The following is a 24,986-nucleotide window of genomic DNA, read 5'->3' on the forward strand; positions in this document are numbered from 1 at the left end:
CACCGCCCTCTGGCGAAAGAAATTCCCACTCAATGGGGAGGAAGAAAAAGAAAAAGAATCAGGTGGGGGAGAAAAGGGTGGAGATACGTGGTGATGAGTGGATAAAGTGTGCAGATGGGTGGAATCTGATAAGCATGGTAGGTGAGGAGTGAATTATCTGTAGAGTTTTGTTGTCTTCACTTATCATCACCCCCCAGCCTTTGGGACTGTCTCCACCCTCTCGCCCTCACCTGACTGTTGCCAATCAACCCCTCGTTACCTGGATCCTCCTATTACTTGCCAACCCTTGCCCCAGCCCTTCCCCTCACACCTTTCTATCAGCTCCCTCCCCTCTACCACCCTTTACCCGTCAGCTCTTGCCCTACCTTTCCCCCCACACACCTTTCAAACAGCTCTCTCCCCTCTGTTCCCTTTTTGAAGAAGGATCCAGACCCGAATCATTGTCCGTTGAGTTCCTCAGACATTGAGTTCCTCCAGCAGTTTGTTTTTTTTGCTCAAGATTCCAGCGTGTGCTAGCGTCTGTGTTACATCTTGTGACCGTTCGATTATTCACAGGTATGGTATGTCTCAATAGCACTTTCCAAAGATCTCACCCTGCTGTGGATCAAACAAGTGAAAGACCTACTCTGGATCTGCTGTGTGTTTTTAAAGCAGCTGAAGGTAAAGTAAATCTTTTCAGTTCATATCTCCAATTATAGGGACAGGCGGGCATGTGAATCAGCGTCTCGGAGTCATAAAGTGATACAAGTGTGAAAACAGGCCCTTCGGCCCAAATTGCCCACACTTGTGTGTGTGCTTTTTAAATTACTGAGCTTAAATAAGGAGCGGCCCACTGGCCCGGTGGTAACGTTGTTGCCTTACAACGCTAGATACTCGGCTTTGATCCTGACTACGGGCACTGTCTGTATGGAGCTTGTACGTTCCCCCCGTGTGGAGGATCAGCCATGATCACAATGAATGGCGGTGCTGGCTCGAAGGGCTGAATGGCCTCCTCCTGCACCTATTTTCTATGTCTATGTTGTGACCTGCGTGGGTTTCCCTCCCGAGTGCTCCGGTTTGTTCACACTCCAAAGATGTATAGGTTTGTAGTTTAATTGGCTTCGGTAAAATTAGTAAAATTGTCCCTAATGTGTAGGATCGTTCTAGTGTACAGAGATCGCTGGTTGGCGCAGACTCGACGGGCCAAAAGGGCCTGTTTCTGCGCTGTATCTCTAAACCAAACTAAACTAAACTGGTAGGATTTCATTCTGTAACCAAGAACATTTAATGAGGACTATTTCCTCTTCTTTCTCTTGGTAATCTCTGGTCCACTGAGCCAAATGCTCCTGCTCTTCTTAAAAGTGTTCCTCTTGATCACAGTCCGTAATGTGCACTCATGCAATCTACTCTCAGGGACAACGTTGTAGTTAAGGCATTGATGTGTCACGGACTGCTGCTATTTTACAACCAATGCGAATGGAAACGGTGGCTAAAATAATTGCCAACACATTTAAACAATTTTTTTTCATTGAAGTCATCTGAAGCACTGTCCCTTGGAAATCAGTTCCAAAAATTAGGAATTCTTTGGCTTTTATTTTTCTTGGCGATTTGTTTAACAATTGGAAATAATTTTACTTTTAACAGCCAGATATTCTGCAGGACTCTAAGTTCATCACCTTGTATCTTACGGTGCTGATCACATTCACCGAAGCTTCAAACTGGAAAATACTGAAGGGGAAAGGTAAGTAGCAAAAGGCACCGTTCATCCCTGAAACAAGTTGTTCATATAAGTTAGATCATTTTTCATCTGCTGCATTCTATACTGTGAATGTTTGAGCTATGAGTTGCAGCGAATTGTGGATGCAGCCCAGGCCATCACACAAACCAACCTCCCTTCCATTGACTCCGTTTATACCTCACGCTGCCTCGGCAAGGCCAGCAGCATCATCAAGGACCAGTCTCACCCCGGCCATTCCTTCTTCTCCCCTCTCCCATCGGACAAAAGGTACAGAAGTGTGTAAACGCACACCTCCAGATTCAGGGACAGTTGCTTCCCAACTGTTATCAGGCAACTGAACCATCCTACCACAACCAGAGAGCGGTCCTGAACTACTATCTACCTCATTGGTGACCCTCGGACTATCATTGATCGTACTTTGCTGACTTTACCTTGCACTAAACGTTATTCCCTTATCGTGTATCTATACACTGTAAATGGCTCGATTGGAATCATGTATTGTCTTTCCGCTGACTGGATAACACGCGACAAAAAGCTTTTCACTGTACCTCGGTACACGTGGCAATAAACTCAACTGTAAGTGTATAAGTAATTAATTCCCATTTAATTTTCAGTAAGTTCAGTATTTCTGCTCTTGCTCTTTCTCTTGGGATCTTACATCTGCACGTTTTCAGCCATTGGGCTGATGTCAGTATCTCAGGGTAACGTTTCACCAGCAAGGGTGACACAGTAACACAGTGATATGAGTTGCTGCCTTACAGCGCCAGAGACCCGGATTGAATCCTGACTAAGGTGCTGTCCGTACGGTGTTTGTACGCTCTCCCTGTGACCGCGTGAAATTTTCTCCGGATGCTCCGGTTTCCTGCCACATTACAAAGATGTGTTGGTCTGTAGGTTAATTGGCTTCTGTAAAAAGTCCCCAGTGTGTTGGACAGAGCTAGTGTACGGGCGATCGCTGGTCGGTGTGGACTCGGCGAGCCGAAGGGCCTGTTTCCACGATGTATGTCAAAAAAAAAGATGATGGGATTTACTGTTCATTTTATTCATGCTTTGACATTTCTGAGGAGTTGCGTGTTTTACACAAAACGTTTTTCAATCGTCCGAAGTGAAATCAGGAATTTGTTCTGTGGGAATAGAGTTGAGTGTTAACATTATCTTCTGTTCTTTGTTAGCAAAGTAAGAAACAACATGACTTTTGTTGAACACAAAGGTTTGCCCTTGTTCACATGCAAGTGTTTTAGCATTTACATTTTTTCTCCAATTTTGTTCTTTTAGTTTAGTTTAGTTTATTGGCACGTGTACCAAGGTACAGCAAACAGCTTTTGTTGCGTGCTACCTACACAGCGGAAAGACTATACATGATTATAGTCGAGCCGTCCACAGTGTACAGATACAGGATAAATGGAATAACGTATAGTGCAAGATAAAGTCCGATTAAAGATAGTCTGAGGATCTCCAATGAGGCAGATGGGAGGTCAGGGCCACTGTCTAGTTGGTCTTTTGAAACTACTGATTCGTGCTGGCTTACAGTTCTACAGGCATCCGACATCTTGTGCTTTATCCAAGTGCTATTTATTTACAGGCTAAATATTGCTCATGCAGGAAATTAGCAATTGAAACAGAAAGCATTAAACATCTTTAGCAGGTCAAGCAACATCTGTGGAGAGAGGAAGAGTTAGCAATTTAAATCAATATTTTACTGAAAGGTCATCGAGCTGCAATTTTAACGCTCTCGTTTCCTCAGATGCTGCCCGACCTTCCGGGCATTTCCAAGATTTTCTATTTTTATTCATAATTTTTCATGTTTGAACCTCAACAGGTAATGTCAGCAACGTGTGAAATCGCAAAGCAGATCCAATCTGAGTTGAATACTCTTTTTATCTCGTGCCCACACAAACAATCCCAGCAGAGGTCACTCGGGAAGAATCAGCAGTGAGGATTCTATTTGAAATTTCCACTTCCATCCCTTCTTTCCGATGGTATTTGGGTCATTTTAATGCCTCGATAATCACTTCACCTAATTCACGTGACACGGTGGCACAGCGGTAGAGTTGCTGTCTTACGGTGCTAGAGACGTGGGTTCGATCCTGAATTCGGGTACTGTCTGTGTGGAGTCTGTACGTTCTCCCCATGACCCGTGTGGGTTTTCTCCGGGAGCTCCGGTTTCCTCCCACACTCCAAAGACGCACAGATTTGTAGGTTAACTGGCTCGGTAAACATTGTAAACTGTCCCGAGCGTGTGTAGGATGGCGTTAGTGTTTGGGAATGGCTGGACAGTGGGCCGAAGGGCTGTACCTCTAAACTAAACGAAACACAAGTATGTAGTTGAACCGTGCGCAAAATGCTGTACACTTAGCTACTTAGATTAATTCAATATAAATGCATCAGATCATTTATAAGGGGACACAAGGAACTGCAGATGCTGGAATCTTGAGGAAAGCGCAAAATGCTGGAGGAACTCGTGGGGTCAGGCAGCATCTAAGGTGGGATTGGACAGGTAACATCCGAGGAGAGAATGGACAGGTGACGTTTTGGGGCTCAGATTCATATTCGGACTTTTCTGAGTCTGTAGAAGGATTGCGACCTGAAATGTCGCCTGCCCATTCCCTTAACAGACGCTGCCTGACCCGCTGAGTTCCTCCAGCACTTTGTGTTTAGATCCTTCACATGCATGTTTCTGGAAAACAGAATGACGAATGTTCACCATTTGGCTGCTTGGAAATGTCGTTCTTTGGGCTAAATGTATTGAACTTGATGATCTCGTGTTACTGATCCCGTTGATATTTCCTGACAGGCGAAGCCCTGCGACCTGCCATGAACCATATCTGTGCGAACATCATGGGGCATCTCAATCAAAAGGGTTATTACACAGTGCTACAGGTATGTCCAAAAATCAAACAAACATTGTGTTTAAAAGTTCCATGTGCCTGATAAATGGTTAGTTTGGGATTGTCTTCTTTTTGCATAGGAAGGTACCGCAGATGCTGGTTTATAACAAAGACAGACACAAAGCTCTGGAGTAACTCAGGCAGGTCAGGCAGCGTCTCTGGAGAAAAAGTATGGGTGACGTTTTGGGTCAGAACCCTTCTTCAGACTGAAGACTCCAGCAGCTTTGGAGAAAAAGTATGGGTGACGTTTTGGGTCAGAACCCTTATAGACAATAGGTGCAGGAGGAGGCCATTCGGCCCTTCGAGCCAGCACCGCCATCCAATGTGATCATGGCTGATCATTCTCAATCAGTACCCCGTTCCTGCCTTCTCCCCATACCCCCTGACTCCACTATCCTTAAGAGCTCTACCCAGCTCTCTCTTGAATGCATTCGGAGAATTGGCCTCCACTGCCTTCTGAGGCAGAGAATTCCACAGATTCACAACTCTGACTGAAAAAGTTTTTCCTCATCTCCGTTCTAAATGGCCTACCCCTTATTCTTAAACTGTGGCCCCTTGTTCTGGACTCCCCCAACATTGGGAACATGTTTCCTGCCTCTAAAACGTGTCCAACCCCTTAATAATCTTATACGTTTCGATAAGATCTCCTCTCACCCTTCTAAATTCCAGTGTATACAAGCCTAGTCGCTCCAGTCTTTCAACATATGACAGTCCCGCCATTCCGGGAATTAACCTAGTAAACCTAGTAAACCCTTCTTCAGACTGAAGACTCCAGCAGCTTTGGAGAAAAAATATGGGTGACGTTTTGGGTCAGAACCCTTCTTCAGACTGAAGATTCCAGCAGTTTTGAAGAAAAAGGATGGGTGATGTTTTGGGTTGGAAGACTCCAGTCTGAAAAAGGGTCTCGACCCGAAACATCACCCATCCCTTTTTCTCCAGAGATGCTGCCTGACCTGCTGAGCTACTCCAGCACTTTGTGTCTATCTTCTCTTTGTAGGCTGGATGTCTGATCAATGAGCCATCACTAGGTGGGAACATTTCAATAGGAAATTAATTGGAAAATTACAGAAGTGAAATTAGTTTTTCAACAAGACATGGGCCATGACCCCAAAGGGAAACGCCCACTTCCCTCTTGCGGGACAATATATTTTGTTATGCCACAATGCCTAATGACCAAGATATATCCCTACAAACCTTGCTGGTGTTTATTGAGCAAAAATTGGACCATTGGGCTGAAATCGGGCAATGTATGAATGATTGAGGTGCAATTTTACAGTGTATTCCATTCAGATGTGGTGTAGTGAATATTTACCTTTTTTTGTTAGAGATGAACATTAAGTTTATTTATCCCTAGATATTGTTAACGAATGGACTGGCAAGATCCAAACCAGCTCTGTCCAAACCCACTCTTACAGCCATTTTCACCATTGCATTACGGTAAGAAAACTTGCTGAGCAAACATCATATTCTCTGGTGCAAACATTTTAGTATTTCCATATCTTGCTGTGAATCCACATTTGGAAATGATTCAACAATTCGCTGAAAAGTTTCCTTAAAGATACCGGCAAGACCTATATGAGAAGTAAACTTAAGTGATGCGGAATTGCAACTTCAAGAAGTTACAAAAACGATGCAATAATAAAGGAGCTAAGTGGTCAAACAGTATCTGGGGAGGGCAGGTCATGTGTGCACGGTGGCGCAGCGGTAGAGTTGCTGCTTTACAGCGAATGCAGCGCCGGAGACTCAGGTTCGATCCTGACTACGGGCGCTGCACTGTAAGGAGTTTGTACGTCCTCCCCGTGACCTGCGTGGGTTTTCTCCGAGATCTTCGGTTTCCTCCCACACTCCAAAGACGTACAGGTATGTAGGCTAATTGACTGGGTAAATGTAAAAAATTGTCCCTAGTGGGTGTAGGATAGTGTTAGTGTGCGGGGATCGCTGGGCGGCGCGGACTTGGTGGGCCGAAAAGGCCTGTTTCCGCGCTGTATATATATGATATGATATATGATATGATATGACCTTGCTTAAGACTGATGAACACGAATGATGTAGGAAGGAACTGCAGATGCTGGTTTACACTGAAGATAGACACAAAATGCTGGAGTAACTCAGCAGGGCAGGCAGTATCTCTGGAGAGAAGGAATGGGTGACGTTTTGGGTTGAGACTTTTTTTCAGACTGAGAGTCAGGGGAGAGGGACACTAGAGATATGGTTCATTGTTAGCTGAGGGGAAGGTGACAATCAGTAAAATTAATCAGGAAGACCAAGGTGGAGAACTAAGGTGGGGGAGGGAAGGAGAGGGAGGGAAAGCAAGGGTTTGTAGGTTAATTGGCTTCTTGGTGGGCTGAGGGGCCTGTTTCCGCACTGTAGTTGAAAGTATCTCTAAACTAAAACCACATAACTCTTACATATGACTGTGTTGTTCTTTCCTCAGGTGGGAATGGTGGCTTGGAAAATGAATTAAAAAAACTCCAGAATATCCCGAAGGCCATGATATTGTTGTCATTTGTCGACTGAACTAAATTTTCTTGCGCTCATAGTTTATCTTTTTCACCAGACCAATGATTGCCGCACACTTCTCGGATAACCTGCTCCGTTCCTTCCTGCTGCACATCATGTCAGTCCCAGCACTGGTGATGCATCTCTCCACCATAGTACCCGAGGTAAAGAACGCTCACAAGGAAATCTCTGCACATAATTTGTGTCCGTTTGCGTCTCTACCGACGCCTTGTCCCTCCATTGCACTTTCCCCGAGAAGAATTATCTTTCCAGGTCTTCCTGGAATTAGTAATAGATTCCTTCGGCTCTAAAGTTCGTCCAGAGCATTTCTCTGACAGGATATAAACGGATCGGTTATTCTAAATAAACTGGACTGCGATCATTTTGGGATAATAGTCCGTGGAGATGGGCCGAGGAGAACGTGGTGCGTTGTGAAAATGCCTAAATACATTGTTGCGCCACATCGTCCCTATCTCCAGATGCACCCGCGGTTCTCACCAGGTCTGAATTATATCTCTTTGTGTAGTGCATGTCGATGGTCCATTCCCACGAGCTGCTGAGAAAATTCATCCTGTTTTTAAGTCGGGACGAGCAGTGCAGTGATATCTGTGTGTGCTTGGAAGGAAGCCATACACTTTGTCTGCTGGGTGAGTCAGTGCTCCACTCTGTCTGCTTGCTCAAGGTCACGCTTTCAAATGTTACTTTAATTTTGCAAAAGAAGTCTTTGTTTTATGTTATGCGTGCAAAACCTGTGAAGAAAGCCAAGCACCCCAATGCCCAACTCCTGGGCACCATCCCGTTCACTCGGTTCTGAAATCACCAGTTATGGTCTCCTAATTTGAGGAAGGACATCCCTTGCTATTGAGGGGAGTCCAGAACAAGGGGCCACAGTTTAAAAATAAGGGGTAGGCCATTTAGAACTGAGATGAGGAAAAACTTTTTCAGTCAGAGAGTTGTGAATCTGTGGAATTCTCTGCCTCAGAAGGCAGTGGAGGCCAATTCTCCGAATGCATTCAAGAGAGAGCTGGGTAGAGCTCTTAAGGATAGCGGAGTCAGAGGGTATGGGGAGAAGGCAGGAACGGGGTACTGATTGAGAATGATCAGCCATGATCACATTGAATGGCGGTGCTGGCTCGAAGGGCCGAATGGCCTCCTCCTGCACCTATTGTCTATTGTCTATTGAGGCAGTGCAGCGTAGGTTCACCAGGTTAATCCCCGGGATGGCGGGACTGTCATATGAGGAAAGATTGGAAAGACTGGGCTTGTATTCACTGGAGTTTAGAAGGATGAGAGGGGATCTTATATAGAGAGGTATAAAATTATGAAAGGACTGGACAAGCTAGATGCAGGAAATTTTTTCCCAATGTTGGGCGAGTCCAGAACCAGGGGCCAGAGAATTGTGAATTTGTGGAATTCTCTGCCACAGAAGGCAGTGGAGGCCAATTCACCGGACGAATTTAAAAGAGAGTTAGATAGAGCTCTAGGGGCTAGCGAAATCAAGGGATATGGGGAGAAGGCAGGCACGGGTTACTGATTGTGGATGATCAGCCACGATCACAATGAATGGCGGTGCTGACTTGAAGGGCCAAATGGCCTCTTCCTGCACCTATTTTCTATGTTTCTATGAAATGTGAGAATATCTGGACTCAAGTTTTTAATGTGCTGTTAAAGAAAATAAATGATCGGGAGGAACTAAAAAGCAGGAGTCTAATTTGTAAGGACCTATGATTTCTATGTCTTTGTTAATCTTGTTAAGATTAGAAGATCTTGTTAAGATAGAGTTACACAGTGTGGACACATTTTGGACAACATCCCTCTAAATCAATCCTATCCATGTACCTGTCCAAATGTTTCTTAAATGTTGTGATAGTCCCTGCCTCAACTATTTCCTCTGTCAGCTTGTTCCATATACCTACCACCCTACATGTTTTTAAAAAAGGTTGCCCCTCAGGTTCCTATTAAATCCCCCCCCCCCCCTCACATCTTCTCATGTGTCCTCTGGTTCTTGATTCCCCTACTCAGGATAAAAGATTCAATGCATTTACCCAATCTATTCCTCTCATGGTCTTAAACATGATCTTGGTCTCAGCAAATCCGGAGTGTTCAGAGAGGAAGAAAAAATTGGGTCTGAAGAAGGGTCTCGACCCAAAACGTCACCCATTCCTTCTCTCCAGAGATGCTGCCTGTCCCGCTGAGTTACTCCAGCATTTTGTGTCTGTCTTCGATTTAAACCAGCATCTGCAGTTCCTCCCTACACAGAAAAAAATCTTTACTCAACTCAGACATTTCCTGAAAAACTGCCTGTGAATTATGATATTTGTTGTTGAACCATTGCTGTTGCTGCTGTGCTTTATCAAACCATAGTCCAACGTGTTGATGACTGTGTATTCAAAGAAAGCATGGAGGGGAGGTGAACTGAGCTTATCTCATGTGGATTCCAGAACAGAATATTCTTTGAATATTGACTCAAATCATCATTAATTTTTTTAACTCTGATTTTTTTTATTTTTAAATTTTCCCCAACTGGTACAGGCAACCTGATTTATCTGGCCTATCTGTCCGAGAAGGTTTTGGAGGAGGAGACGAGCCACTTTATCAGCGTGCTGACTGCTATGCTGTCCTATTGCCAGAAATATGTATCTCAGAAGAAGTCTAACCTGACACACTGGCACCCTGTGCTGGGTTGGTTCTCACAGACTGTTGACTATGGGTATGTCCTTGCATTTATCATCTGCACTCTTCACTTACTTGATTCTGTCTGGCTGCTGTGGTATTGATTTCTTGCCTGTTTAGTTTAGAGACAGAGCCCGGAAACAAGGGGCCCAGAACAAGGGGTCACAGTTTAAGGATAAGGGGGAAGTCTTTTAGGACCGAGATGAGAAAGTTTTTTTTCACACAGAGAGAGTGGTGAATTTGTGGAATTCTCTGCCACAGAGGGTAGTTGAGGCAAGTTCATTGGCTATATTTAAGAGGGAGTTAGATGTGGCCCTTGTGGCTAAAGGGATCAGGGGGTATGGAGAGAAGGCAGGTACAGGATACTGAGTTGGATGATCAGCCATGAACATATTGAATGGCGGTGCTGACTCGAAGGGCCGAATGGCCTACTCCTGCACCTATTTTCTATGTTTCTATGAAACAGGCCCTTCGGCCAACCGAGTCCATGCCGACCAGTGATTTCCCGCACATTAACACCATCCTACACACACACACACACACACACACACACTGGGGACAATTTACAATTTTACTGAAGCCAACTAACCTACAAGCCTGTATGACTTTGGAGTGTGGGAGGAAACCAGAGCCCCCGGAGAAACCCCACGCAGGTCACGGGGAGAAGGTACAAACTCCGTACAGACAGCACCCGTAGTCAGGATCGAGGCCGGGTCGCTGGCACTGTAAAGCAGCAACTCTACCGCTGCGCCACCGTGCCCTTTGTTGGCTTTCCTATCTTTACTCTTTGACCTTTTTTGACATCTCAACATCAAGATATAAGCAAAGATCCACATGAAGTTTGAGCACAGGACGTCGAAAAGTACGGCACAGGAACAGGCCCTTCAGTCCACAATGGCTGTGCCAAACATAATGCTGAACTCAATGCTCAACTCGTCTCATCTTCCTGCACATCATCCACACCTCTCCCTTCCCTACATATCCAAGCGCCTATCTACAAGCTCCAAGCTCCTCGAGTGCCACTATCATATCTGCCTCCACCATCACCCTTGGCACATGCATTCCAGACACCCACCACCCTCTGAAAGAAAACAACTTACCCGGTACATCTTCTTTAAACTTTATCCCTCTCTCCTTAAAGCTATGCCTTCTAGTTGTTGACATTTCCACCTTGGGGGGGATAAAGGTTTTGACTGTCTACCCTGTCTACGTTTCTCATAATTTTATATACTTCTACCAGGCCCCGGATCAACATCCGGCATTCCAGGGAAAACAATCCAAGTTTGTCCAAATTCTTCTTGTAGTTAACACTCTCTAATGCGGGCAATATTCTGTTTATAAAAAAAAGACACAAGGTGCTGGAGTAACTCAGCAGGTCAGGCAGCATCGCTAGAGTACATGGATAGGTGACATTTTGGGGTCAGGACACTTTTTCAGACCTTCGGTATTCTGGTAAACCTCAGGCACAGACAAAATGCTGGAGCAACTCAGCGGGTCAGGCAGCATCTCTGGAGAGAAGGAACGGGTGACGTTTCGGGTCGAGACCCTTCTGGTAAACCTCTTCTGAACCCTTTCCAAAGCCGTATGCAACACAGTGGCGCAGTGGCACAGTGGCAGAGTTGTTGCCTTACAGCGCCAGGGACCCAGGTTTGATCCTGACCATGGGTGCTGTCTGTACAGAGTTTCTACGTTCTCCCCGTGACCTGCGTGGGTTTTCTCCGGGTGCTCCGGTTTCCTCCCACACTCCAAAGATGTACAGATTTATAGGCAAATTACCTACTGTAGAATTGTAAATTGTCCCTAGTTTGTGTAAGATAGTGCTCGAGTATGGAGATCGGTGGTCGGCACAGACTCGGTGGGCTGAAGGGCCTGTTTCTGCGCTGTATCTCTAAACTAAACTAAAGCTAATACCATGCCATCCTTCCTGTAATGGAGCAACTAGAAATGCTTGTACATTTGTGGTATTCATTTTGATTGATTTTCTTACCTTTCCTCTTTGACCATTTTAATCTTTGTCATCCTCTGCACTCCAATATTCACACCGTATGTTGATCTGGAAGGCTGATGCTAACATTGACTGCAATATATTGACATCTCTAGCTCTGAAGAGCATTATCTCAGTATTAAGACATAACCAAAGCTTGGCCCACCTCCCCCCCCCCCCCCCACCCCACTACCTTCATTCTGAAGAAGGGTCCCGACCCGGAATGTCACCCATCCTTTTTCTCCAGAGATGCACCCTGACCTGCTGAGTTACTCCAGCACTTTGTGTCCATCACTAGTTTTTGCTCGGTGAGACAGGCGGCATCTCTGGAGAGAAGGAATGGGTGACGTTTCGGTTCGAGACCCAAGGTTACTCCCGCTTGTTGTGTCTATCTTTGGTTTAAACCGGCATCTCTAGTTCCTTCCTACACTTAATTTGCAGTTTGATTTTATTTGCGGACAATCATTAAAAATAATGTTTCGTGTTTTATTGTGTGTGCGTTGAACGGCCATTCTCTGTGTGTCTCCTCGTAGGATGAATGAAGCAATGCCACTGGTTACCAGGCAGTTGCAGTACCTGTGGAGCGTGCGGCTGATTCGCATGTTGTTCCAAGATGTGCTGAGCAAAAAATTAGCTGAGCACGATTCATTTGCTCAGACCTCCAGCTCTTCAAATAACATTCAGGTCAAAAGTAAGCATGTTTTCCAATTTCCGTTCGAAGGAACTGTTTGATATATACAGCATGGAAACCGCCCCTTCGGCCCACCGAGTCCATGCCAACCATCGATGACCGGTGTCAGAGGTTACAGGGAGTAGGCAGGAGAATTGGGTGAGGAGGGAGAGAAAGATCAGCCATGATTGAATGGTGGAGTAGACTTGATGGGCCGAATGGCCTAATTCAACTCCTATTCCTTACGGCACAAGTTCAATGTTGTCCCACTTTCATAGAGTCATAGATAGAGGTACATTTAAGAAACAGTCAGACAGGTACATGGATAGGAGGGATATGGACCAAACGAAGGCTGGTGGGACTAGTGTAGCTGGGACATGTTGGCCAGTGTGGGCACGTTTGGCCGAAGGGCCTGTTTCCACGCTGTATCACGCTATGACTCTATGTATAATTTATTATTTTGTGTGCCTGTTTGAGTCTGCATGCCTGCCATACTAATGCCACAAGAGTTTCCCCACCAGTACTTGTTTCCTTGTACCTGTACTTCACCGTAGTTGTGCATGTGATGATAAACCCAATTTAACTTGACTAATGGTTCTGGAAGGATGCAAAAACAGTGTGAAGAAGGGTCTCGACCCGAAACGTCACCCATTCCTTCCCTGCAGCGATGCTGCCTGTCCCGCTGAGTTACTCCAGCTTTTTGTGTCTATCTTGTGCAACAGAGCCATTGGCTTTAGCTCCATTGTATCAAAGTAAGAAAAATGCATTGAAAATCCAGTTTTCATCAATAGGTGGTGCAGCGGTAGAGTTGCTGCCTTACAGCACCAGTCACCCGGATTCGATCCTCTCTACGGTTGCTGTCTGTACAGAGTTTGTACATTCTCCCTGTGACCTGCATGCGTTTTCTCCGGGTGCTCTGGTTTGCTCCGACGTACAGGTTTGTAGGTTGATTGGCTTCGGTAAAATTGTCCATGGTGGTGTTAGTGTGCGGGGATCGCTGGTCGGTGTGGACTCGGTGGGCCGAAGGGCCTGTTTGTCTAAACTAAACTAAAATACGTAACTAGTAAGCAAGCATAAAAGGAACAACAGTGGTTTCTTTCTATTGTAGATCTCTTCAAACGAGCTTTTCAAAAGTCGGCGTCCATGCGCAACATTCTGAAGCCGGTTGGCGGGAAGCGAGTGGACTCCCGCGAGGTGCAGAAAGTCTGCAGTATCTGCGTGTTGTATCAGACGGCATTGTGCACGCTCACCCAGATTCGACTCCAGATCCTCACCGGTCAGTCGCCTTCTGTGCTTGCAATGAACACTGGAATTTAGAAGGATGAGAGGAGATCTTATTGAAACGTATAAGATTATTAAGGGGTTGGACACGTTAGAGGCAGGAAACATGTTCCCAATGTTGGGGGAGTCCAGAACCAGGGGCCACAGTTTAAGAATAAGGGGTAGGCCATTTAGAACTGAGATGAGGAAAAACTTTTTCAGTCAGAGAGTTGTGAATCTGTGGAATTCTCTGCCTCAGAAGGCAGTGGAGGCCAATTCTCTGAATGCATTCAAGAGAGAGCTAGATAGAGCTCTTAAGGATAGCGGAGTCAGGGGGTATGGGGAGAAGGCAGGAACGGGGTACTGATTGAGAATGATCAGCCATGATCACATTGAATGGCAGTGCTGGCTCGAAGGGCCGAATGGCCTCCTCCTGCACCTATTGTCTAACATAAATCTTTTTTTTTGTGCCTGGTTGAGTCTGCATGCCTGCCATACTAATGCCACAAGAGTTTCCTCACCAGTTCTTTTTTTGTTAGGTGGAGCAAACACAAGATGCATTTTCAAATGCAAATTGCAACCCCTAAAACTAGAACTAAGTTGTTGGGAAATAAAACGAGAAGGAATTCCACCCCGTCAGCTGTCAGCAAGGGAGTGCTGACCTACACAGCTCTCCACAGTTTACCCCATCTCATTCCCCTTTGTTTCAAACATTTTTCCTCCTTCCATCTTAAAACTATCGTAAATTCTGCCTAAATATATTTCTAAGTGGGGAAGATTCCAACAAGGGGACATAGCTTCAGAATTGAGGGACAAAAGTTTAGGGGTGACATGAGGGGTAACTTCTTTACTCAGAGGGTGGTGGCTGTATGGAATGGGCTTCCGGTGGAAGTGGTGGAGGCAGGCTCGATTTTATTATTTAAGAGTAAATTGGATAGGTATATGGATAAGAGGGGATTAGAGGGTTATGGTCTGAGTGCAGGTAGATGAGACTAGGTCAGGGAGAGTGGTCGGCGTGGACTGGTAGGGCCGAACGGGCCTGTTTCCGTGCTGTAGTTGTTATATGGTTATATATGGTTAAATGTCTTTGTACATCAGTCTGAAGAAGGGTCTCGACCCGAAACGTCACCCATTCCTTCTCTCCAAAGATGTTGCCTGTCCCGCTGAGTTACTCCAGCATTTTGTGTCTACCTTCGACTGAAAGTAAGCATGCAGGTACAGCAGGCAGTCAGGAAAGCTAATGGCATGTTGGCCTTCATAGCGAGAGGATTTGAGTACAGGAGCAAGGAGGTCCTGGTGAGATTGCACCTGGAGTAATGTGTGCAGTTTTGGTCTCCTAATTTGAGGAAGGATATTCTTGCTATTGAGGGGATGCAGCGTAGGTTCACCAAGTTAATTCCCAGGATGGCTCGACTGACATATGATGAAAGAATGGATCGACTGTGCTTATATTCACTGGAATTTAGAAGGATGAGAGGGGATCTTATAGAAACATATAAAATTCTTAAGGGATCAGACAGGCTAGATGCAGGAAAAATGTTTGCCGATGTTAGGGGAGTCCAGAACCAGGAGTCACAGTTCAGGAATAAGGGGTAGGCCATTTAGGACTGAGATGAGCCAAAACGTTTTCACCCAAAGAGTTGTGAATCTGTAGAATTCTCTGCCACAGAAAGCAGCGGAGGCCGATTCACTGGATGTTTTCAAGAGAGAGTTAGATTTAGCTCTTAGGGCTAACGAAATCAAGGGATATGGGGAGAAAGCAGGAATGGGGTATTCATTTTGGATGATCATATTGAATGGCGGTGTTGGCTTGAAGGGTCGAATGGCCTACTCCTGCACTTCACCAAATCTCAACATTTCCTTGGTTGAATAAAAGTAAGCACATCTTTTTATTCACAAAATGCTGGAGTAACTCAGCAGGTCAGGCAGCATCTCGGGAGAGAAGGAATGGGTGACGTTTCGGGTCGAGACCCTTCTTCAGACTGATGTCAGGGGGGGCGGGACAAAGGAAGGATATAGGTGGAGACAGGAAGATAGAGGGAGATCTGGGAAGGGGGAGGGGAAGGGAGGGACAGAGGAACTATCTAAAGTTGCACATCTTCTTTAATGGCTATTATCATTGCAGTAAGCCTCTCTGGTGCCCACTCCATTGCCAGGTCCTTGTGACTAAAGGAAAACGCACAAAGCTATTAACAATTTAACATTAGCCAAAGCAAATGTTCCTGAAAGTTTAGATTTAGTTTTTGCTTCCTGTAAAAAGTAGGGTACAATATAGAAGATAGACACAAAGTGCTGGAGTAACTCAGCGAGTCAAGCAGCATCTCTGGGGGAGAAAAGGATGGGTGACGTTTCGAGTCAGGACTGGTCTGAAGAAGCATCCGACCCGATCCGAAATATCACCCATCTTTCTCTCCAGAGATGCTGCCTGACCCGCTGAGTTACTCCAGCACTCTGTGTATATCTTCGTATAAGAAAATAACTGCAGATGCTGGTACAAATCGAAGGTATTTATTCACAAAATGCTGGAGTAACTCAGCAGGTCAGGCAGCATCTCGGGAGAGAAGGAATGGGTGACGTTTCGGGTCGAGAGTCTGAAGAAGGGTCTCGACCTGAAACGTCACCCATTCCTTCTCTCCCGAGATGCTGCCTGACCTGCTGAGTTACTCCAGCATTTTGTGAATAAATACTTTTGTTGTATATATCTTCGGTATAAACCAACATCTGCAGTTCCTTTCCACACAGGGTGCAATATAACTTCATCTATTTATCCTTCCACTTTTTTAAGGTTGGCACCAATCATCATTCTTTACATTTATATCTATGATTGATTGGACTTTGTAGATAAAATGCACCAGTCATCAATGGGAAAGGGATATAATAATGAAGTTGTTATTTATTTCCCTACAGGGCTTTAATGGTGAGAGATGAACGGGCATTCCTGTCAGATGCAGGGATGAGTTTGTTATTTGGTTGTGAGTGATTGCATTCCTTTGTTACAGGGTTAACCTACTTAGATGACTTGTTGCCCAAGCTGTGGGCGTTCATTTGTGAGTTGGGACCCCAGGGGGGCTTGAAGCTCTTCATTGAATGCCTGAACAACGACACCGAGGAATCCAAGCGGCTCCTTGCAATGCTGATGTTGTTCTGTGACTGCTCTCGGCACCTGATCACGTAAGTTTGTCTTGAGTAGAAACATAGAAACATAGAAAATAGGTGCAGGAGTAGGCCATTCGGCCCTTCGAGCCTGCACCGCCATTCAATATGATCATGGCTGATCATCCAACTCAGTATCCCGTACCTGCCTTCTCTCCATACTCCCTGATCCCTTTAGCCACAAGGGCCACATCTAACTCCCTCTTAAATATAGCCAATGAACTGGCTTCAACTACCTTCTGTGGCAGAGAATTCCACAGATTCACCACTCTCTGTGTGAAAAAAAACTTTCTCATCTCGGTTCTAAAAAATTTCCCCCTTATCCTTAAACTGTGACCCCTTGTTCTGGACTTCCCCAACATCGGGAACAATCTTCCTGCATCTAGCCTGTCCAACCCCTTAAGAATTTTGTAAGTTTCTATAAGATCCCCCCTCAATCTTCTAAATTCCAGCGAGTACAAGCCGAGTCTATCCAGTCTGAGTATGGGTAAGTATGGTTGGCAGGTCATAAAGTCGTATGGAATAGGAGTAGAATTAGGCCATTCGGCCCATCAAGTCTACTCCGCCATTCAATCGTTGGCTGATCTATCTCTCCCTTCCTCCTAACCCCATTCTCCTGCCTTCTCCCCATAACCTCTGACACCTGTACTAATCAAGAATCTATCTATCTCTGCCTTAAAGTAGTAGTCTGGTAGTGCCTGTGGTTAAAACTTTTGGTGGTGGTGATGTTCAAAATAAGCTTCATTTAGAAGGGAATAAAGGTGAAAAATCAGACCCTTGTGCACCATATATTCCGAGATTTTATAGTACTCCAAAGATGTACAGGTTTGTAGGTTAATTGGCTTGGTATGAATGTAAAAATTGTCCCTAGTGCAGGATATACGGGGATCACCGGTCGGTGCGGACTCAGTGGGCCAAAGGACCTGTTTCCATGCTGTATCTCTAAAGAAAAGGTCCCGACCCGAAACATCACCTATGTAGTTTAGTTTAGTTTACTTTGGTTTAGTTCAGAGAAACATCTGAATTTGGATAGGAGAGGTTTCGAGGGATTTGGGCCAAACGCAGGCAGGTGGGACTAATGTAGATGGGAATGTTGGTCGGCGTGGGCAAAGGTGGGACTAGTGTAGATGGGAATGTTGGTCGGCGTGGGCAAGTTGGGTCGAAGGGCCTGTGTCCACGCTGTATGACCCTATGACTGAATTCCAGGCTGATAATTAAATTAATGTTTGGTTGTGTAGGAGTTACCACTGCTACATCTGGGGAAATAGATAATAATTTGCTTCATTTGATCGATCTGCTTGGCTTCTCCTCTGAACCCTAATCAAACACACGTTGTCTTTCTCCTTTGGTTTCAAATATTAATTCCCAATGTCCTTATTACAGGATTCTGGATGAAATCGAGGTGTATGAAGAGCAAGTATCGTTTAAACTGGAGGAGCTGTTCACCATCTCCTCCTTCCTCAATAGCTTTGTCTTCAAGATGATCTGGGATGGCATTCTGGGTAAGTTGAGTTTATGACATCAGTAATTGGAACTGGTCTCTCGTCATGGCCAACTTCAGTTAGTGGAGACACAATCATGGTTTCAGATTTGAGCATCAGGAAGGGAAGGTCATTTTTTAAAAAACCTTGAAACTGTGGCTCAAGTATATGAGGATATATCTTGACATTTGCCTTTGGAACCATGCTGTTGACTCTAATTCAGGCAGTGTTGGTGAATTGAATACCCGGTAGTTTGGATACCCGAGTAATTATTTTTGCTTATTAGTTGAGTTTCGAGATGCAGGGCGGAGGCAGGCCCTTCGGCCCACCGCGCCCGCGCCGACCAACACTCACCACAACCCCCCCCCCCCCCCCCCCGGTACACTAGCACTATCCTACACACTAGGGACAATTTACAACTTTTATCGAAGCCAATTAAATCCGCACGTCTGAGGGATGCGGGAGGAAACCGGAGCACCCGGAGGAAACCCACGTAGTCACAGTGAGGAGGTGTAAGTTCCACACAGAGAGCACGCGAGGTCAGGATCGAACCCGGGTCCCTGGCACTGTGAGGCAGCAGCTCTACCCGCTGCACCACTGCGCCGCCAGAATGAAATGGCCAGGTGGTTTTTCAGGTCAGGACCCTTCAGTCTGATTTCCCTCTGCTGATGATGCCTTACCTGTTGAGTTCCTGCAGCAGCTTGTTCGTTTTCTTGCTCTAGATTCCAGCATCTGCAGTCTCTTGTGTCTCCTTAAAATCTTGTAAATCTGGAGAGATCCAGATTAAGTGATTTGTTTTGCTATTTTAGAAAATGCGAATGGGGAGCAGCTGGAGCTGTTCCACGCTGTACACGGGTGGCTAATGACTCTGTACGAGCGCGACTGCCGGCGACGCTTTGCCCCTGACGACCACTGGCTGCGCAAGTGAGTAGATCCACGAGGGTGTTGCCAGGACTCCAGGGCCTGAGCTCCAGGGAGAGGTGGAGCAGGCTGGGGCTCTATTCCTTGGAGCGCAGGAGGATGAGGGGTGGTCTTATAGATGTGTACAAAATCATGAGAGGAATAGATCGCGTAGACACGCAGAGTCTCTTGCCCAGGATAGGGGAATCGATAAGCAGACGACAAAGGTTTAAGGTGAGGGGGGAAAGATCTAATAGGAACCTGAGGGGTAGCTTTTTCACGTAGAGGGTGGTGGGTGTATGGGGAACGAGCTGCCGGAGGAGGTAGTTGTGGCAGGTACTATTGCAGCGTTTAAGAAACGTTTAGACAGGAGAGGTTTAGACAATAGGTGCAGGAAGAGGCCATTCGACCATTCGAGCCAGCACCGCCATTCAATGTGATCATGGCTGATCATTCTCAATCAGTACGCCGTTCCTGCCTTCTCCCCATACCTCCTGACTCCGCTATCCTTAAGAGCTCTATCTAGCTCTCTCTTGAATGCATTCGGAGAATTGGCCTCCACTGCCTTCTGAGGCAGAGAATTCCACAGATGGCTATATGGCCATTTAGAGGGCTATATGGATCAAATGCAGGCAGGTGGGACTAGTGTAGGTTGGCTGGTGTGGGCAAGTTGGGCCGAAGGGCCTGTTTCTCAGCTGTATGACAATGTGTTTCGTGATTTATGGAATTAGTAACTGAAATGTTTAAAGGGTTCCGTAAGACCATGTTTCAGTACAGTAAAGTCGTGGTGCCAACTTATTTTGTGAGATTGTGTTGCTTTTGCCATCCCAAAGAGGATTGATTCAGTTTTGTTTTGTTACGAGCCATTTAATGATTTAAATTGCTGATGTTCTAATAAGTAATCCCTTCCCTGAGTTGGTGGGGATTATTCCCAGTTGATTTTCTACATTGAGGGTTTCCCCTAATACCATTCCATTTCCAGAGATTCTGACCACTTTAAATGGAGCTGTTTTTTCTTATTCGTTTGTTTTAATGTGAGTGTGTGTGTGTGTGTATATATACAGTAAATAGATATCGATCGAGATAGATAAATAGGAAACAAAACTGCAGATGCTGGTTAAAATCGAAGGTAGACATAAAATGCTGGTGCCTTGACCCCAAACGTCACCCATTCCTTTTCTCCAGAGATGCTGCCTGACCCGCTGAGTTACTCCAGGATTTTGTGTCCACCTTAGATAAATAGATAGATAGGTAGATGGATATAGCTAGAAAACAAAAAATATATATACACACACACTGATTTTTTTTCTTTCTCATCTATATACTAAAGCTCTCGTTTGTTATCTTGTTTGTGACTGAACTTCAGTCAAAACGGTACACGATAACACGACAATTTTAGGCCCACCTTACTCACCATTGTCACTTTCGTGATAATGCAAGTAGTTTTATTGAAATCGGTGTTATATTTTTAAAGTTATTCACATTTTAAAGTTTAAAAGGAGGGGGAGGGGAGGAGGGAGGGGGAAAGGGGGGATTGGGGGAGAGGGGAGGGGGGGATGAGGGGGGGGGGGGGGGGACAGGGTACTGCACCAATGCAAGAGAGGTTTGGGCCCAACAGGTCCACTTTGTCTAGTTTATTATATTGTCTACAGAGTACTATGATTACATGTGCTGCTGTTATAAGAATGTCATTGTTCTGTTGGGGAGATATGACAATAACACACTCTTCACTCTCACTTTTTCACACAGGGACTTAAAACCCAGCTTGATATTCCAGGATTTGGATAAAGGGAGGAAGAGAGCCCAGTTATTATTGCAGTACATCCCTCACACCATCCCACACAAGAATGCAAGTACTGTTGTGAACGATGACTGGACCCACAACCCTATTGCAGTGAATAGCCCATCGAACAGTCTCATTGTGTAGGAAGGAACTGCAGATGCAGGTTTACACCGAAGATAGACGCAAACGGCTGGTGGAACTCAGCGGGAACAGGCAGCATCTCTGGAGAGAAGGAGCGGGTGACGTTTCGGGTCTTCGAAGGGTCTCGACCCGAAACGTCACCCATTCCTTCTTCCCAGAGATGGTGCCTGTCCCGCTGAGTTACTCCAGCTTTTTGTGTTTATTAACAGTTTAATTGGTCTGGTAGATGGTAACATGGTAATTTCCTTAAATATGTTAACCCAAACCAGGAAAAATGCAGGAGTGAATCAGTGTAAAGCTCATTTAAGTCATTCACATAAACAAGCTACATATTAATTGACTGTTGACTATATACAGTGTAACTGGTATCTGTACCAGGCTCCTGATCGACAGTGAACGGTGTATGATAATCAATATTTTCAAGGAGGAGATTCACAGATTCTTGATCTAGGAGCAGATTTTGGCCATTTGGCCCATCACGTCTACTCTGCCAGTACGAGTGTCAGAGGTTAGATTTTAGATTTTTAGATTTAGAGATACAGGTTATGGGGCAAAGGCAAGAGAATGGGGTTTGTGGTGGGGGGGGTAAGCTAATCAGCCATGGTTGAATGGCGGAGTAGACTTGATGGGCCAAATGGCCGAAATCTGCTCCTAGAACTGGTGAAGTGTCCCAAATTTCAATTTGCTCCATTTGGCCGGGCAGCGAAGAGATAGAATACCAAAAGGCAACAGGATTGATCAGGAAAACTAAAACAGTTTGGTTGCTGCCTTTCCCTTCAGATATTTAGTTGCATATATAATTTACCGAGAAAGAGATTTTATCACAAGCCTTTCAATTGTGACAGTCTCAATTATCTTCTGTGATCGTTTCTACAGATATGTTTTAATATAGTGAGAAATGGTCCTATAGAGAGTGAGTATGTGGGAATTAATTATGGAAAGTAAGGAGATGGCCGCTGAATTATGCTCGGGGCCTCACTGTAGACAAATAACATCCAAAAATAGTTCCAAAATACCTGCAAAATAGGAGGGCAGGACCAGGAGAATTATGTGGTTCTGATCAAATTGTTGAAACTACAGGTCCTGGGTACTGATGGGTATTCACGCTCAGATCCCGAGGAACTGGCTTAATTTTCCAAAATTCCCTGCTTTGGCCTTCTCCTGTTCCTAACTTGTTTATCTACATACAAAAACTCTCGTTTGTTTGTTTGTTTGTTCCTGAACTACAGCCGAAACGGTACAAGGTCGCACAACAATTTTAGGCCCATCTTACTCGCCTTCGTCACTTTGGTGCTAATGGAAGAAGTTTCATTGAAATCAGTGTTATATTTTAAAGTTATTCACATTTTAAAGTTTAAATCTATCTCCTAGGGAGGAAGGGGGGGAGGAGGGAAGATAAGGGGGTTAAGGGGGATGGAGTGGGGGGGAGGAGGAGGGAGGGAGGGGGGAGGAGGGGGTGCTGCACCAATGCAGGAGAGGTTTGGGCCCAACGGGTCGACTTGGTCTAGTTCCTAATTAAAGGTAAACATTTGCAAAATTGTAGAAGGGATGCAGACTCTGTGGATTGTAGAATTCTTTAAACTTTCATGATTTATCCCAATTTGAATTTCACTGAACATATTTGAAAGAGAAAATAATAAATCACTTATCTATGCGATTATTTTTGTTTTTCTCCTAACAGAGAGTGCTGCTGTTTCGGAACATGGTGACGAAGGAGAAGGGGACATTGGGTTTGGTGGAGACGACCTCTGCATCCCCTCACGTCATCCACGTTACCATCCGCAGATCCCGGATGCTTGAGGTAGCCTTGCTTTGGCGGGCAGTCAAGAGCCACGAATGTTTTATGGTCGTATATGTTCCAGGCTGGAAAAATTCGTGCTTGCAGCAGCATAACGGAAAACCCACGCGGGTCACGGGGAGAACGTACAAACTCCGCACACACGGCACCCGTGGTCAGGATGGAACCCGGGTCTCCGGCGCTGTGAGGCAGCAACTCTACCGCTGCGCCACTGTGCCGCCCTGTGTCATGTCAAACAATAACTACCTGATGGAAAGGACTTCAAGTAAAAGCTGTTACCATAAAGCCATTTGACATTGCCACCTCCTTGCCATTAAGGTTGGCACGGTGGCGCAGCGGTAGAGTTGTTGCCTTACAGCGAATGCAGCGCCGGAGACTTGGGTTCGATCCTGACTACGGGTGCTGTACTGTACGGAGTTTGTACTTTCTCCCCGTGACCTGCGTGGGTTTTCACCGAGATCTTCGGTTTGCTCCCACACTCCAAAGACGTGCAGGTTTGTAGGTTAATTGGCTGGGCAAATCGTCCCTAGTGGGTGTAGGATAGTGTTAATGTGCGGGTATCGCTGGGCGGCGCGGACCCGGTGGGCCAAAGGGCCTGTTTCTGTGCTGTATCTCTAAATCTAAAAAAAATCTAAAAACAATGTCCACTTTGTGTTTCTAGGATGGATATGAACAGTTGCGCCGATTGCCTGTTAACACGATGAAGGGGGTGATTCGGGTGAAGTTTGTGAATGATCTTGGTGTCGATGAGGCTGGCATTGATCAGGATGGTGTCTTCAAGGAATTTTTAGAAGAAATCATCAAGAAGGTCTTTGACCCAGCTCTAAATCTCTTCAAGGTAAACCACTGTCTGCACAAAAGGTGAAGCAGATGGAATTCGCAGAAATATGTGACTTTTTATCAGTCTCTCTCTGCCTCCTACTCACTCTCTGAATTTGGACGGACCGGCAAGAAGCAATGAACTGCAGATGCTGGATAGTTGACAAAAGGGCACAAAGTGCTGTGGTAACTCAGCAGGTCAGGCAGCATCTCTGGAGAACATGGATATCCATTTTCTCCAGAGATGCTGCCTGACCTGTTGAGTTACCACAGCACTTTGTGCCCTTTTGGACTTACTAGTGCATTGCCTTCTTGACCGTATAATCTTTTTCTCTCTCGATACTCATGTTAACAGAATTAGGCCATTCGGCCCATCGAGTCTACACCTCCATTCATTCATGGCTGATCTATCTTCCCCTCAACACCATTCTCCTGCCTTCACCCCATAACCCCTGACATCATACTGATCATTTACAAACTATTCCCAGAGATGAAATGTCCTATTGTTATAATAAAAATAAATCTAGTATATGATATTGTTAAATTCCATTCTACCGAGTGTTTAGTTTAGACTTGCTTTGCTTCTTTCAGACAACCAGTGGAGATGAACGACTGTACCCATCCCCCACCTCGTACATCCATGAAAACCATCTGCAGCTCTTTGAGTTTGTCGGAAAGATGCTAGGAAAAGCTGTCTATGAGGTAAAAAGCAGAACTACCAAGCATGGCGTTTAAAATAGTGCAGGAAGGAACTGCAGATTCTGGTTTACGCTGAAGATAGGAGTGACTCAGCGGGTCAGGCAGCGTCACTGGAGAAAAGGAGTAGGTGACGTTTCGTGTCGGAACCCTTCTTCAGACGGATAGTAGAGGTGGGGTTGGGGGGAATTAACTGGAGGTAAGAAAATACCTCAGGGCCGGCAACAGATGACCTCGGGAAGGCAGTCCACATTAGCCAATCTGATCTCCCGGTGGCTGAGCACTTCAACTCCCCCTCCCAGTGTCATAGTGAGGCCCACCGGAAATTGGAGGAACAGCGCCTCATATTCCGCCTGGGCAGCTTACAGCCCAGTGGTATGAACATTGACTTCTCCAACTTTAGATAGTTCCTCTGTCCCTCTCTTCCCCTCCCCCTTCCCAGATCTCCCTCTGTCTTCCTGTCTCCACCTATATCCTTCCTTTGTCCCGCCCCCCTGACATCAGTCTGAAGAAGGGTCTCGACC

General features: G+C 45.6%; 1 protein-coding gene across 1 annotated transcript in view; it reads left to right on the forward strand.

Moving 5' to 3' along the window:
• ube3b (ubiquitin protein ligase E3B) overlaps positions 1-24,986 on the forward strand; it is a 54,309-nt gene that overhangs the window by 16,809 nt on the left and 12,514 nt on the right. The window contains exons 7-22 of the mRNA XM_078421323.1: positions 556-660; positions 1,624-1,720; positions 4,512-4,597; positions 5,960-6,042; positions 7,163-7,268; positions 7,631-7,751; positions 9,637-9,814; positions 12,295-12,452; positions 13,540-13,707; positions 16,691-16,862; positions 18,228-18,346; positions 19,135-19,249; positions 20,975-21,074; positions 22,831-22,950; positions 23,609-23,785; positions 24,358-24,468. Coding sequence (XP_078277449.1) covers positions 556-660; positions 1,624-1,720; positions 4,512-4,597; positions 5,960-6,042; positions 7,163-7,268; positions 7,631-7,751; positions 9,637-9,814; positions 12,295-12,452; positions 13,540-13,707; positions 16,691-16,862; positions 18,228-18,346; positions 19,135-19,249; positions 20,975-21,074; positions 22,831-22,950; positions 23,609-23,785; positions 24,358-24,468 — 2,016 coding nt within the window. The remainder of the gene's footprint in view (positions 1-555; positions 661-1,623; positions 1,721-4,511; positions 4,598-5,959; positions 6,043-7,162; positions 7,269-7,630; positions 7,752-9,636; positions 9,815-12,294; positions 12,453-13,539; positions 13,708-16,690; positions 16,863-18,227; positions 18,347-19,134; positions 19,250-20,974; positions 21,075-22,830; positions 22,951-23,608; positions 23,786-24,357; positions 24,469-24,986) is intronic.

The sequence above is a fragment of the Rhinoraja longicauda genome, chromosome 25 (assembly GCF_053455715.1).
Source record: "Rhinoraja longicauda isolate Sanriku21f chromosome 25, sRhiLon1.1, whole genome shotgun sequence".
NCBI lineage: Eukaryota > Metazoa > Chordata > Chondrichthyes > Rajiformes > Arhynchobatidae > Rhinoraja > Rhinoraja longicauda.